The sequence below is a fragment of the Podarcis cretensis genome (genome assembly GCF_951804945.1).
Source record: "Podarcis cretensis genome assembly, chromosome: 4".
NCBI classification, from domain to species: domain Eukaryota; kingdom Metazoa; phylum Chordata; class Lepidosauria; order Squamata; family Lacertidae; genus Podarcis; species Podarcis cretensis.
In genome coordinates, this window is record NC_137173.1 from 2550461 (window position 1) to 2565513 (window position 15053).

General features: G+C 46.4%; 3 protein-coding genes across 3 annotated transcripts in view; all 3 read right to left on the bottom strand.

The window, feature by feature from the left end:
* The window catches only part of LOC307214725 (uncharacterized protein), a 67289-nt gene extending 53308 nt beyond the window's left edge, over positions 1-13981 (bottom strand). Inside the window, exons 1-2 of the mRNA XM_079973659.1 lie at positions 13938-13981; positions 11804-12296 (exon numbers count right to left, since the gene is read on the bottom strand). Of these exons, the coding sequence (XP_079829785.1) occupies positions 11804-12205 (402 nt within the window). The 5' untranslated portion in view covers positions 12206-12296; positions 13938-13981. The remainder of the gene's footprint in view (positions 1-11803; positions 12297-13937) is intronic.
* On the bottom strand, positions 630-13993 carry LOC307213894 (zinc finger and SCAN domain-containing protein 31-like; the record flags this gene model as incomplete). The annotated part of the gene is made up of 4 exons (XM_079972129.1): positions 13911-13993; positions 2899-3390; positions 2610-2703; positions 630-652 (listed from the first exon to the last, which is right to left on the bottom strand). The coding sequence occupies exons 2-4, from the start codon at positions 3298-3300 to the stop codon at positions 630-632; spliced, it is 519 nt and encodes a 172-aa protein (XP_079828255.1). The 5' UTR covers positions 3301-3390; positions 13911-13993.
* Positions 7021-9856, bottom strand: LOC307214854 (uncharacterized protein). Its single transcript, XM_079973907.1, has 2 exons — positions 9788-9856; positions 7021-8983 (listed from the first exon to the last, which is right to left on the bottom strand). Exons 1-2 carry the CDS (start codon positions 9819-9821, stop codon positions 7590-7592), a joined length of 1428 nt encoding a protein of 475 aa, XP_079830033.1. The 5' UTR covers positions 9822-9856; the 3' UTR covers positions 7021-7589.
* Positions 13994-15053: the final 1060 nt, after the last annotated feature.

Here is a 15053-nt window from a genome sequence, read left to right on the forward strand (position 1 = left end):
AGAAATATTACAAAGAGAATGACAAAGATTTGAAGGGTGTGAGATCTCATTCCATGGATGCCTTCCCAGAAAAAGGATGCGCCATTAGAAGAGCATTTTTGGATGTTCTCCGGCCTGTTTGGAGCCCCTTGGGAGTATCCAGAGGAAAGTCTCTCTCACCTGCTTTCTCTCCTCAACCTGACTCAGGAGGAAACCTTCAGCCAGGGCCACCACCTGCGAAGTGGTCTCAGCTCCACAGTCCCTCACCCAGCTCTCCATCTCCAGTGGAAGGACAGCCAGGAACTGCTCCAAGATCACCAGGTCCAGCATCTCAGCTTTCGTGTGCCTTTCTGGCTTCAGCCACTGATGGTCAAGGTGGTAGAGTCGGCTGCAAACCTCTCGGGGTCCTTTGGCCTCCTGGCAGCAGAACTGCCTCAACTGCTGGCTCTGCACCTCTGAGTGGAGGGTGTCCTCCTCACCCAGGATCTTCTGCACAGAGTTTTCCCAGAACCCCCCACTGCTCCCAGTTTGGATGGCATGGCCTCTTCCTGCTTCAGGGCCAGCTGTGTCTCGCTCATCCATTTGTGCTCCCAGGAAGCCTCTGAGAGATCGGAAGGAACCCTTTGGTCTTCTGCCAAGTTCTGTCCGTCTTAATGAGAAGCTCTAGCAAATCCTACAAAGCAAATACATTGTTCTGTTACAGAATTTGTAGGACAGGGGGGAAAATGGTTCCCTGAGCAAGCATGGATGAGTCTTGGAGGGAACCAGGGCTGGACTGCACCACAGCCCAAACCATTCATTCGAGTTTACAGACATATCCCTGAAGGCAGGCTTAGGTTACATAACAACTAGAACTATTCCATAAAGAAGTTAGTCCCAACTGACTGCGACTAAGGAGTCACTTCCCCAAACGCACAGTAACATAGAAAATGGAGAAGACACACTGATCAGAAGATGGAGGCCGTGTGCTCCTCCATGCTAGTACAACAGACTGCACCCTCTTCAAGTCACATGTAGTGGAAGTTTGTCCCAGCTCAGGAGGAAACAGGAAGTCTTCTCCTGAGTGGTAGAAAACTTCCGCTAATGTGTCCACTGTAGGAATGTTGTACTTGACTGCAGATTCACATCCCACAAAATCAATAGAATAGAAATAAAACCATTGGAAGAAAGTCAAAGATATAGTCTATAGTCAAAGCAACATAGCAGAAAACAAATAATCTTATAAAGATGTCAAAATAAAACCTTACAAAGGAGGTCAACTACAGAATAGATATTTAACACAGTAGGGCTGGGTGAGTCTGGGCCTCACCCCCTAGGCCAGGTGGAAAGGGCCTTTTTAAAAAGGAGAAGAGGAGGAGGAGGAGGAAGAAGAAGAAGAGGAGGAGGAGGAGGAGGAGGAGGAGGAGGAGGAGGAGGAATAGGAGGAAGCAGCCTCTAGCTCTCCTAGAAGAAAGATTGCAATGCAAAATGTGGAGGGAAGTGAAGGGATTTCTGGGAGATGAATCAGCCTGGTTGCTCCTGCCTTCCAGTCAATGCATGAAGTCAGAACTGACTGACAAGGGAGTCATTTGTATCTTGTGGAAAATGGATGCTTGGCTCTAGTGGGGGTCCTCACCTGGGGGTCCTCAGGAGTTGCTCTCCCCCCACCCCACTCCCCTGCTTCTGTCTCCTTTTCTTGCACTTGGACTCTCTGCCACTCTCAAGGCAGACTCCTGGGGTGGGGTCCCTTTTTCTTTGCTCTGAGGGCCAGGAATGTATCTCGCCAACCCCTGAGGGCCAAGTGGGTGGGGCCAAATACATCTCCTTTGGAATTTAGGTCAGAAATTTATTATGGTTATTCTATCAGATAGCTTCACACACACACACAGCCATTGATGTCCAGGTCCCTGGAGGCTCAGTGAGTAGCAGCGCCCATTTCCGGCTGCTTTGCCAGCAACAATCCCTTTGGGACAGAGAGGATGTGGTCCTGGGATGCCCTGCTCTGGGTGCGAGGGGATTGCTGCAGTGGCCTCCTTGGGGAGCTGCCCTGGGAGACACTGGGAAACTGGTTTGCAATGCAGCAGCCAGACTATGGGCTGGGATCCCTCTCTTTACTCCTGCCCTTTCCCACCGTTCCTTCCTTCCTCCCCATGGTTTTTTTTTTGAGGGGGGGGGGCTAGTCCACCTCCTTGTCCAGCTTTGGAAAACCATTTGCAGATGTTTCCTCTGTTGCGCAGTGAGGCTGAGCGACGTCACACAGAGTTAAAGTCCCAGGGACTCCTTTGTTTAAAGAAGGGAGATTTCGTGGGAGTCAGGGATCCTCTGATCTGCAGGAAGGAGAGCGTGGCAGACCTGGCCCCTCCTTCCAATAAAGTACAGCAGAAAAGTTGTCCAAATATAAACAGCTATCTTAGGGATCCTGACAATAATTCCATAATTATCTATGTATTTCTAACCAAATCAGTAATCTTTGATAAAACTGTAAAAACCACTCCGAAAATTTATTATTCTAAAAATGAAACCTTCATCTGGTTGTAAATATTAAGATTATACCAGCAAGAATGAGATTTTCGGTAAAAACAAATGATTTGATTCAAATCCATCCTGTTCAAAGCCAAAGGAATATGACCAAATGGAGAGAGAAAACCCACCTTCCTCCTTACCCAGTGGCCTCTCTCTGGTGTCCAACGGAGGCCTCTCTGCCTCACAGGAATCCAGGTCCATTTCTGCAAAGAGATCCTTTCCCTGAAAAAGAAACAAGGATTCAAAACAGAGAATGGGGAGAAATACTAGAAAGAGAATGACAAAGACTTGAAGGGTGTGAGATCTCATTCCATGGATGCCTTGCAGAAAAAGCATGGGCCATCAGCAGACCATTATGGGATGTTTTCTGTCCTGTTTGGAGCCCCTTGGGAGTATCCAGAGGAAAGTCTCTCTCACCTGCTCTCTCTCCTCTGCCTGACTCAGGAGGAAACCTTCGGCCAGGGCCACCACCTGGGAACTGGTCTCCACTCCGCATTCCCTCACCCAGCTCTCCATCTCCAGTGGAAGGACAGCCAGGAACTGCTCCAAGATCACCAGGTCCAGCATCTCAGCTCTCGTGTGCCTTTCTGGCTTCAGCCACTGATGGTCAAGGTGGTAGAGTCGGCTGCAAACCTCTCGGGGTCCTTTGGCCTCCTGGCAGCAGAACTGCCTCAACTGCTGGCTCTGCACCTCTGAGCGGAGGGTGTCCTCCTCACCCAGGATCTTCTGCCCAGAGTTTTCCCAGAATCCCCCACTGCTCCCAGTTTGGTTGGCATGGCCTCTTCCTGATCCAGGGCCAGCTGAATCTCGCTCATCCATCTGTGCTCTCAGGAAGCCTCTGCGAGATTGGAAGGAACCCTTTGGTCTCCTGCCAAGTTCTGTCTGTCTTAAGGAGAGGCGCTAGAAATCCTACAAAGCAAATACAGTGTATAAAGTTGTATAAAGTTTACACACCCTCTTCTCTCTCTACTGAGCACCCAAGAATCCTGCAAAATCCCTTTGTTAATAAATACAGTATGGGGGAAAAACATTTTAGATTTCTTTTTAGCAGCAATGCCAAAATTGTTAGGAAACCAGACAATGAGGCAGAAGAGGCTACCAGCACCAACAATAGTGATATAAATCCTCACAGGAAAAATGTTAATCCACCAACTTTCTCAAAGTTGCAGTGAGAACATCCATGGCTGGAGATGTTCTCTGATGTTTCGGTATGCCCTGACTGCCAAGAATTTGCCTGGGCCGAGGACACAGGTTTTGTGAAAGGCAGAGCAGCATAAAGGAATGAAACAGGGAGTATATATTTATATTCTGCTTTTGAAATTTTGTACAGGTGTTAAATGTGCCATTTTTGTGATCTGGAAGGAAGTGGGTGAAATCTAAGAGGAGTCAGTCAGTGAATAAAATTCTCAGGCTCCTTTAAGACCAGATGCGCTGAGTCCATGTTCTCTGCTTATGGTGATGTTTTATTCTCTGGGCTTGGTCTGACTTACATGTGAAACCCATTTCCGGATTGTTTTATTCAGTGCTGTGATGTGTTGCAAAATCCAGGACTGTCCCTGTGAAATAGGGACACTTGGGGGGTCTGCATCACAGACCCCATTCCTTCCCCACAGGAGAAAGGGAATGTAGTCTACAAGTAACTACGGAGAAGAAGAACTGAGCAAAATAACAGAAGCATTGCCTAGCAATGCGAAAGTTGACAAGAAAGCCATCATGGAGGAATTTCGGGGTTTTAAAGACAAGCTGGGCAAGGTCTCCAAGCAGCGTCTGCAGCTTCTGGCTCATATCTTAATCTATGCAGAGTTCTGAACTTCTTGCAGCTTCTCCCACTTCTTGAGGCTTCTCCCACAACCTCCTGAGGGCCAAGTGGGCAGGGCCAAAGACATCTCCTTTGGAATTTAGGTCAGCAATTTATTATGGTTATTCTATCAGATAGCTTCACACACACACACAGCCATTGACGCCAAGGTCCCTGGAAGCTCAGTGAGTAGCAGCGCCCATTTCCGGCTGCTTTGCCAGCAACAATCCCTTTGGGACAGAGAGGATGTGGTCCTGGGATGCCCTGCTCTGGGTGCGAGGGGATTGCTGCAGTGGCCTCCTTGGGGAGCTGCCCTGGGAGACACTGGGAAACTGGTCCCCAATGCAGCAGCCAGACTCTGGGCTGGGATCCCTCTCTTTACTCCTGCCCTTTCTCTCCCACCGTTCCTTCCTTCCTCCCCATGGTTTTTTTTTTGAGGGGGGGGCTAGTCCACCTCCTTGTCCAGCTTTGGGAAACCATTTGCAGATGTTTCCTCTGTTGCGCAATGAGGCTGAGCGATGTCACACAGAGTTAAGGGACTTCTTTGTGTAAAGAAGGGAGATCTTTTCTGAAGGGGGGGGGCGGAGGGCCAAATGAGTTTGGGATCCTCTGATCTGCAGGAAGGAGAGCGTGGCAGACCTGGCCCCTCCCTGGCAGGACCCTCTCCTCCTCCCTGACTTGGGGTCCCCCCCTGCAGGAGCAGATCAGGCCCCCCAGGCCCCCTCCCCTGCTGCAGCCCTGGGACCCCCACCAGATCCCAGAGAGAGAGAGAGGAGACTCACCAGATCCCAGGAGGGGAGAGCTAGGCAGCCCTTGCAGCAGAGACACAAAGTAACACCCCCCTTCCTTGCAGGAAAGGACTGGGGGGGGGAGGGGTCTTGGCTCTGGAGGAGGGGGGGGGGCCTTGCCTCTCTAGGAAGGCAGCTCACTTCCCTTTAACCCTTGCAATGCCGAGTCCACCCAGCTCAGCCTCTCTCGCTTTTCAGAACCTCAGATTCTTATTATTTCTAATGGATTTAGGGGGAGATCTGCCCCCCCCCCGGCTCCGCCAGTGCCCAGATATCCCTTTGTGGGGTGAGGCTCTTGGCTGGACTCTGAGCATCTCCCTCCCTTGGCCGGAAAGTGGAGGAGCAGCTTGCAGGGAAAAGGACCAATTCTGCAGCTCCAGCTCCAGAGACATAGCAAGGTCAGGTGGTTCCCGGTTTCTCACACACCCCACACACACATACAGACCTTTTTCCATCAGTAAAAGAAGTTACACACACAACTATTTAGAATATTTAGAAATAATTACAAATGAACCGTTTGCTGAGAATCAGATTAAAATACATGTCCACATTATAAATATCCGGATGGGCTTGCCTAAACAAACATTTATTTATTTTTGCAGGCACCAAAAAGAAAAGAGGGATAAAAAAGAAGTGCAGGCAGGGAGTTCCAAAGTCTACCTGTGTCACCACACTAAAACTTTGTTAAGAGCTTTGTAGTCCACCATAAGATGAGTGGGACCAGGACAATGGCCCGCCTAGCCCGAGAAACGTGGCTTTAGGGCATTTTTTGTAAACCCAACTTTTTTCGTTAAGTACCTTTCATCGTCCTCAAGCACCAGCACCAATCAGAAAGAAGCCGTTCCAAAGCAGTGTTGTTGTGCAGAGACAGACAGACAAGTCTTTGGAAGATTTTTATGTGCCAAACAAAAGCACCATGCATTGCCCTAAAAGTGATCCATGCGACGGTCATCTCCAGGCTTGACTACTGTAATTCGCTCTATGCGGGGCTGCCCTTGAAGCTGTCCCAGAAACTCCAGCGGGTGCTGAATGCTGCAGCGAGGCTCCTCACGGGGTCTCTGCCATGGGAGCATATTCACCCAGTGCTTTTCCAGCTGCACTGGCTCCCGGTGGAGTACAGGGTCAGATTTAAGGTGCTGCTTTTGACCTTTAAAGCCCTTCACGGCCTAGGACCCTCGTACCTACGGGACCGCCTCTCCCGGTATGCCCCACGGAGAGCCTCAAGGTCCATAAATAGCAACACCCTAGTGGTCCCGGGCCCTAAGGAAGTTAGATTGGCTTCAACCAGAGCCAGGGCCTTTTCAACTCTGGCTCCGGTCTGGTGGAACACTCTGTCTCATGAGACCAGGGCCCTGCAGGATCTGATTTCTTTCCGCAGGGCCTATAAGACAGAGTTGTTCCGCCTGGCCTTTGGCTTGGAGCCAATTTGATTCCCTCCCTCTCTTTCTTTTTTCCTTTCCTTCTCCTCCTGCGATGAGGCTACATTTTAATATTTTAATGTTTCAATATTTCAATGTTGCATTTTAATTTTGTTTTTAAGTTGCAATCATTCATCTTGTTTTTATTATTGCTTGTAAGCCGCTCTGAGCCCGGCCTTGGCTGGGGAGGGCGGGGTATAAATAATAAAATTATTATTATTTATTATTAAAAGTCCAGGGAACATTAGATGCTTCTAATTTTTCCGATGAAGTGTTTTATTCAGTCTCAGCTACAATCATGTGTGCTGAACACACAGAAACACATACAGATAATGAAATTATTGGGAGTTACAGTCTCCAAATAAAACTCAACACATGCAAGCAGATTGATGGAATAGTACACATGATTATCCCATCTCCTTTTTTTAAAAAAAACATTATTTTTCTTTATCTTCATGGTACAGAAGATAAATATTCAGAAAGCAATAGTTACAACAGTAAACAAAAAGTAACTTGTCCTGATGGAATTTCCCCTGTATGAATTCTGTGATGGGAAGTGAGATGGGAGCTCTGACTGAAGCTCTTTCCACATTCCACACACTGATAGGGTTTCTCCCCTGTATGAATTCTTTGATGGGAAGTGAGCTTGGAGCTCTGACTGAAGCTCTTTCCACATTCCACACACTGATAGGGTTTCTCCCCTGTATGAATTCTATGATGGGAAGTGAGACTGTGGCTGTGACTGAAGCTCTTTCCACATTCAAAGCATTGATATGGTTTCTCCCCTGTATGAACTCTTTGATGGGAAGTGAGATGGGAGCTCTGACTGAAGCTCTTTCCACATTCCACACACTGATAGGGTTTCTCCCCTGTATGAATTCTTTGATGGGAAGTGAGATGGGAGCTCTGACTGAAGCTCTTTCCACATTCCACACACTGATAAGGTTTCTCTCCTGTATGAATTCTTTGATGGGAAGTGAGACTGCAGCTCTGACTGAAGCTCTTTCCACATTCCACACACTGATAGGGTTTCTCCCGTGTATGAATTCTTTGATGGGAAGTGAGATTGGCGCTCTGACTGAAGCTCTTTCCACATTCCACACACTAATAGGGTTTCTCCCCTGTATGAATTCTCTGATGGGAAGTGAGATTGGAGTTATTATTGAAGCTCTTTCCACATTCCACACACTGATAGGGTTTCTCCCCTGTGTGAATTCTCTGATGCATAGTGAGATTGGAGCTCTGACTGAAGCTCTTTTCACATTCCACGCACTGATAGGGTTTCTCCCCTATATGAATTCTTTGATGGGAAGTGAGAGAGGAGCTCTTCCTGAAGCTCTTTCCACATTCCAAGCACTGATAGGGTTTCTCCCCTGTATGAATTCTTTGATGGGAAGTGAGATCGGTGCTCCTACAGAAGCTTTTTCCACATTCCACACACTGAAATGGTTTCTCTCCTGTATGAATTCTTTGATGAGAAGAGAGATGAGATCTCTTACTGAAGCTCTTTCCACATTCCTCACAGTTATAGGGTTTCTCTCCTGTATGAATTCTTTGATGGGAAGTAAGATTGGCACTCTGACTGAAGCTCTTTCCACATTCCACACACTGATAGGGTTTCTCCCCTGTATGAAATCTTTGATGGGCAGTGAGATGTGAGCTCTTTCTGAAGCTCTTTCCACATTCCACACACTGATAAGGTTTCTCTCCTGTATGAATTCTTTGATGGGTAGTGAGATGGTGGGTCTTACGGAAGCTCTTTCCACATTCCACGCACTGATAGGGTTTCTCCCCGGTATGAATTCTCTGATGGGAAGTGAGAGAGGAGCTATCAGTGAAGCTCTTTCCACATTCCACACACTGATAGGGTTTCTCTCCTGTATGAATTCTTTGATGGGAAGTAAGATTGGCACTCTGACTGAAGCTCTTTCCACATTCCACACACTGATAGGGTTTCTCCCCTGTATGAAATCTTTGATGGGCAGTGAGATGTGAGCTCTTTCTGAAGCTCTTTCCACATTCCACACACTGATAAGGTTTCTCTCCTGTATGAATTCTTTGATGGGAAGTGAGCTGGTGGGTCTTACGGAAGCTCTTTCCACATTCCACGCACTGATAGGGTTTCTCCCCGGTATGAATTCTCTGATGGGAAGTGAGAGAGGAGCTATCAGTGAAGCTCTTTCCACATTCCACACACTGATAGGGTTTCTCTCCTGTATGAATTCTTTGATGGGAAGTAAGATGGGCGCTCTGACTGAAGCTCTTTCCACATTCCACACACTGATAGGGTTTCTCCCCTGTATGAATTCTCTGATGGGAACTCAGAGAGGAGCTTGTACTGAAGCTCTTTTCACATTCCAAGCACTGATATGGTTTCTTCCTAATGGCATTTCTTTGATGGGAAGTAGAATGGGAACTTTTTCCACATTCAAGATATTGATACGGCTTCTCCATTTTGTCATGGTCACCCTTGTTCTTGATTTCCAGTTGTTCGCCATCTGCAATGAAGAGAAATGGATTAGAGTCTCAGGGAGAAATTAATGAGGAATAGTTGTTAACATTGGTAATAGAGGCATAAGGCAAGTGGTTTAGATGGATGGTTTTACTAAGGGGTTGGGTGCATTTATTCACGGGGTTCAACTGGCATCCTTAGGGGAACCTGTGATATATAATTTAATATATATATATTATTTTTATTAATTGCACATATTAGTTGCACATATTTTCCAACATTACAGCTCCAATACCACATAATAAATCTTTGGCTTTGACATCCTTAGACTTCCTTCAACCCCTTCTAATGGTTTTCTAAATTTCTTTCTGTTTTGCATTTTTGTTACTGTTCTTTTTTATATATACATACTATTTTTACTATTCTTTTATTATCGTGCATAAAAAGGAATACAAACACACACAAAGAAAAATACATAAACACAGAACAATCTGCCATTTCCAGATTTGTCAGTCTTCTATTTTGTCAACCAGAAGCTTATAGAAGGAAAAACAAAAATAGAAAGCCTACTTTAGACAGAAGCTCCTTCAACTTCCCTAATGACTCTGAAGTTTGCAGTCAAAAGGGTCTGGGGAGTTCAGACCAGAACGATACTTGTTTAAGAATCTGCAACCAGAGGAAGAACATCCACAGAAAAAACAGTAATTTACTGTTCAAGGTTAATGGTGGGAATATTAAAATCCCAGGTGTTATAAGGGGCACTGTTGAATTCTGTGAAAATATATGAGGTTCATCATAGAGAGCTGTTTTGAATTTAAAAACAGATATTATGATCCCACATGGGCCTTACCAAGAGAGGCCACGATCCCACGATTCTCCTCCATGACGTCCTTATGCAGCGCTCTCTGGTCAGGATCCAGCAACTCCCACTCTTTGTCGGTGAAACAAACAGCAACATCTTCAAAGCACACTGGACCCTAAAAGAAAAAGGGAAATGTTCTCCTATGAGACAACACTGTTGTTCACCACCACTCCTTGAGCTAGGACACTGTTCCACCCCTTGGCCTCTGTCCCCACAAGGCTGCTTCTCCTGACCTGATCCACAGCCGCTGCTTCCATTCTGTCCCCATTCAGAGATGGATGAAGAGGTCTAGCCAGTATCACTGTGTCACCTGCAAGAGGGAAAAAGGTAAGGGGGAGGTGCCTGCTTCTCTCACAGGTGAATCAGTGCATCTCAAACTACAGAGGGGCCTTTGAGACAGTCTGGCCTGCTGAGTGCATTTGGATGTTTGGGTGCATTTCAGATGTTAGTTGTGAAAAATATATCTCCCCACCTCTGGGATCTTGGTCCCACTATCTCCCCCAACAAAAGATGAAATGAACCCACAGATGAGTTTCAAAACCATGGTAGATTAGAAAAGCAATGATTCAAAAATATATAAAATAAACAGGGTTTTTAAAAATGTAATTTGGATTTTTAAAAATTTAAATCTGATTTTTAAAAATAAATTGCTTTTGGAGGAAAAATCTTTCTATTGATAGTTTTCTATTTAAGTAACATTATAGTTCAAAGGCTATTCATAAGGAAATAAGGATTTGTTTTTAATTATGTAGCATGAGCCTTTATATACAATGTCTAAATTTTTTGGTAAATGAATTCCATTAATCCATTCACAATGTCATGCAATTCCAGAGGTTTCTGTAAGAATATTTGGGGCAGTTTTCCTAACATGAATATATTATCACAGATGTTTGTTTTTGCAGTTCTTAAAAGAGTGAATTTGTGTCCGCAAAGAAATCATGCCTTTTCTTCACAGGAAAATGCTATAAAATAAACATACAGAGTTGAGGAGAAAACCTTAATCCCATTCTCCCTTTGCAAATTTATATACACAGAATCAACCCTTTACTCTTAAATGCTAAATTCCAAGAAGATCAATGAATAGATGGTTTGGAGTAGAATAGATCTGCTGAAGTAGCTAAGTGTGAAGCAGTAAAAATGAAAGTGCAACCTTGTGACCAGAATACTCCCCAAATCTTGGGACCTTTGGGTGGTAACCGGGATCTGTAAGTTCATGGTGAGACCTTGAAGTGCTTGCCAGTCAACTAATAAGAGTTCACGGGTTCCAGGCCCTTCTTCCCAGGGCTCAACTGGCACTGTCCAAACAATAAAATCTCTAACTACTGTACGTCAGTTAAGAAACATGGATACATATGCTGTAATGTTATTGTTTTAGTTAAATAAAATATTTAAATTGTTATTAAGGAAATGATTATTTATTTATTTTTCTCCTTCCAATAAAGTACAGCAGAAAAGTTGTCCAAATATAAACAGCTATCTTAGGGATCCTGACAATAATTCCATAATTATCTATGTATTTCTAACCAAATCAGTAATCTTTGATAAAACTGTAAAAACCACTCCGAAAATTTATTATTCTAAAAATGAAACCTTCATCTGGTTGTAAATATTAAGATTATACCAGCAAGAATGAGATTTTCTGTAAAAACAAATGATTCAAATCCATCCTGTTCAAAGCCAAAGGAATATGACCAAATGGAGAGAGAAAAACCACCTTCCTCCTTACCCAGTGGCCTCTCTCTGGTGTCCAACGGAGGCCTCTCTGCCTCATAGGAATCCAAGTCCATTTCTGCAAAGAGATCCTTTCCCTGAAAAAGAAACAAGGATTCAAAACAGAGAATGGGGAGAAATACTAGAAAGAGAATGACAAAGACTTGAAGGGTGTGAGATCTCATTCCATGGATGCCTTCCCAGAAAAAGCATGGGCCATCAGCAGACCATTATGGGATGTTTTCTGTCCTGTTTGGAGCCCCTTGGGAGTATCCAGAGGAAAGTCTCTCTCACCTGCTCTCTCTCCTCTGCCTGACTCAGGAGGAAACCTTCGGCCAGGGCCACCGCCTGGGAACTGGTCTCCACTCCGCATTCCCTCACCCAGCTCTCTATCTCCAGTGGAAGGACAGCCAGGAACTGCTCCAAGATCACCAGGTCCAGCATCTCAGCTTTCGTGTGCCTTTCTGGCTTCAGCCACTGATGGTCAAAGTGGTAGAGTCGGCTGCAAACCTCTCGGGGTCCTTTGGCCTCCTGGCAGCAGAACTGCCTCAACTGCTGGCTCTGCACCTCTGCGCGGAGGGTGTCCTCCTCACCCAGGATCTTCTGTCCAGAGTTTTCCCAGAATCCCCCACTGCTCCCAGTTTGGCTGGCATGGCCTCTTCCTGATCCAGGGCCAGCTGAGTCTCGCTCATCCATCTGTGCTCTCAGGAAGCCTCTGAGAGATCGGAAGGAACCCTTTGGTCTTCTGCAAAGTTCTGTCTGTCTTAGTGCGAAGCTCTTGCAAATCCTACAAAGCAAATACAGTGTATAAAGTTGTATAAAGTTTACACACCCTCTTCTCTCTCTACTGAGCACCCAAGAATCCTGCAAAATCCCTTTGTTAATAAATACAGTATGGGGGAAAAACATTTTAGATTTTTTTTTAGCAGCAATGCCAAAATTGTTAGGAAACCAGGCAATGAGGCAGAAGAGGCTACCAGCACCAACAATAGTGATATAAATCCTCACAGGAAAAATGTTAATCCACCAACTTTCTCAAAGTTGCAGTGAGAACATCCATGGCTGGAGATGTTCTCTGATGTTTCGGTATGCCCTGACTGCCAAGAATTTGCCTGGGCCGAGGACACAGGTTTTGTGAAAGACAGAGCAGCATAAAGGAATGAAACAGGGAGTATATATTTATATTCTGCTTTTGAAATTTTGTACAGGTGTTAAATGTGCCATTTTTGTGATCTGGAAGGAAGTGGGTGAAATCTAAGAGGAGTCAGTCAGTGAATAAAATTCTCAGGCTCCTTTAAGACCAGATGCGCTGAGTCCATGTTCTCTGCTTATGGTGATGTTTTATTCTCTGGGCTTGGTCTGACTTACATGTGAAACCCATTTCCGGATTGTTTTATTCAGTGCTGTGATGTGTTGCAAAATCCAGGACTGTCCCTGTGAAATAGGGACACTTGGGGGGTCTGCATCACAGACCCCATTCCTTCCCCACAGGAGAAAGGGAATGTAGTCTACAAGTAACTACGGAGAAGAAGAACTGAGCGAAATAACAGAAGCATTGCCTAGCAATGCGAAAGTTGACAAGAAAGCCATCATGGAGGAATTTCGGGGTTTTAAAGACAAGCTGGGCAAGGTCTCCAAGCAGCGTCTGCAGCTTCTGGCTCATATCTTAATCTATGCAGAGTTCTGAACTTCTTGCAGCTTCTCCCACTTCTTGAGGCTTCTCCCACAACCCCCTGAGGGCCAAGTGGGCAGGGCCAAAGACATCTCCTTTGCAATTTAGGTCAGCAATTTATTATGGTTATTCTATCAGATAGCTTCACACACACACACAGCCATTGATGCCCAGGTCCCTGGAGGCTCAGGGAGTAGCAGCGCCCATTTCCGGCTGCTTTGCCAGCAACAATCCCTTTGGGACAGAGAGGATGTGGTCCTGGGATGCCCTGCTCTGGGTGCGAGGGGATTGCTGCAGTGGCCTCCTTGGGGAGCTGCCCTGGGAGACACTGGGAAACTGTTCCCCAATGCAGCAGCCAGACTCTGGCCTGGGATCCCTCTCTTTACTCCTGCCCTTTCTCTCCCACCTTTCCCAGCTTTGGGAAACCATTTGCAGATGTTTCCTCTGTTGCGCAATGAGGCTGAGCGATGTCACAGAGAGTTAAGGGACTTCTTTGTGTAAAGAAGGGAGATCTTTTCTGAAGGGGGGGCGGAGGGTCAAATGAGTTTGGGATCCTCTGATCTGCAGGAAGGAGAGCGTGGCAGCCCTGGCCCCTCCCTGGCAGGACCCTCTCCTCCTCCCTGACTTGGGGTCCCCCCCTGCAGGAGCAGATCAGGCCCCCCATGCCCCCTCCCCTGCTGCAGCCCTGGGACCCCCACCAGATCCCAGAGAGAGAGAGAGGAGACTCACCAGATCCCAGAGAGAGAGGAGACTCACCAGATCCCAGGAGGGGGCAGCGAGGCAGCCCTTGCAGCAGAGACACAAAGTAACACTGGGGAGGGAGGGGCCTTGGCTCTGGAGGACCTGCCCCCCCCCTTGCTTCCTGTCCTCTCTAGGAAGGCAGCTCACTTCCCTTTAACCCTTGCCAAGCCGAGTCCCCCCCCCCCCCCCCCGCTCAGCCCTCTCTCGCTTGGCAGAACATCATATTCTTATTATTTCTAATGGATTTAGGGGGAGATCTGCCCCCCCCCCCGGCTCCGCCAGTGCCCAGATATCCCTTTGTGGGGTGAGGCTCTTGGCTGGACTCTGAGCATCTCCCTCCCTTGGCCGGAAAGTGGAGGAGCAGCTTGCAGGGAAAAGGACCAATTCTGCAGCTCCAGCTCCAGAGACATAGCAAGGTCAGGTGGTTCCCGGTTTCTCACACACCCCACACACACATACAGACCTTTTTCCATCAGTAAAAGAAGTTACACACACAACTATTTAGAATATTTAGAAATAATTGCAAATGAACCGTTTGCTGAGAATCAGATTAAAATACATGTCCACATTTTAAATATCCGGATGGGCTTGCCTAAACAAACATTTATTTATTTTTGCAGGCACCAAAAAGAAAAGAGGGATAAAAAAGAAGTGCAGGCAGGGAGTTCCAAAGTCTACCTGTGTCGCCACACTAAAACTTTGCTTTCTCCCAAGTACAGGTGTTTTATGTGGAACCGGTAACTGTGCCAGTTTTCTCAAAGCAGTTGAGTTGGGAATACATGGGGGAAGGCAATCTGATCAGAAGCTGTTAAGAGCTTTGCAGTCCACCATAAGATGAGTGGGACCAGGACAATGGCCCGCCTAGCCCGAGAAACGTGGCTTTAGGGCATTTTTTGTAAACCAACCTTTTTTTGTTAAGTACCTTTCATCATCCTCAAGCACCAGCACCAATCAGAAAGAAGCCGTTCCAAAGCAGTGTTGTGGTGCAGAGACAGACAGACAAGTCTTTGGAAGCAGCCAGATTTTTATGTGCCAAACAAAAGCACCATGCATTGCCCTAAAAGTGATCCATGCGACGGTCATCTCCAGGCTTGACTACTGTAATTCGCTCTACGCGGGGCTGACCTTGAA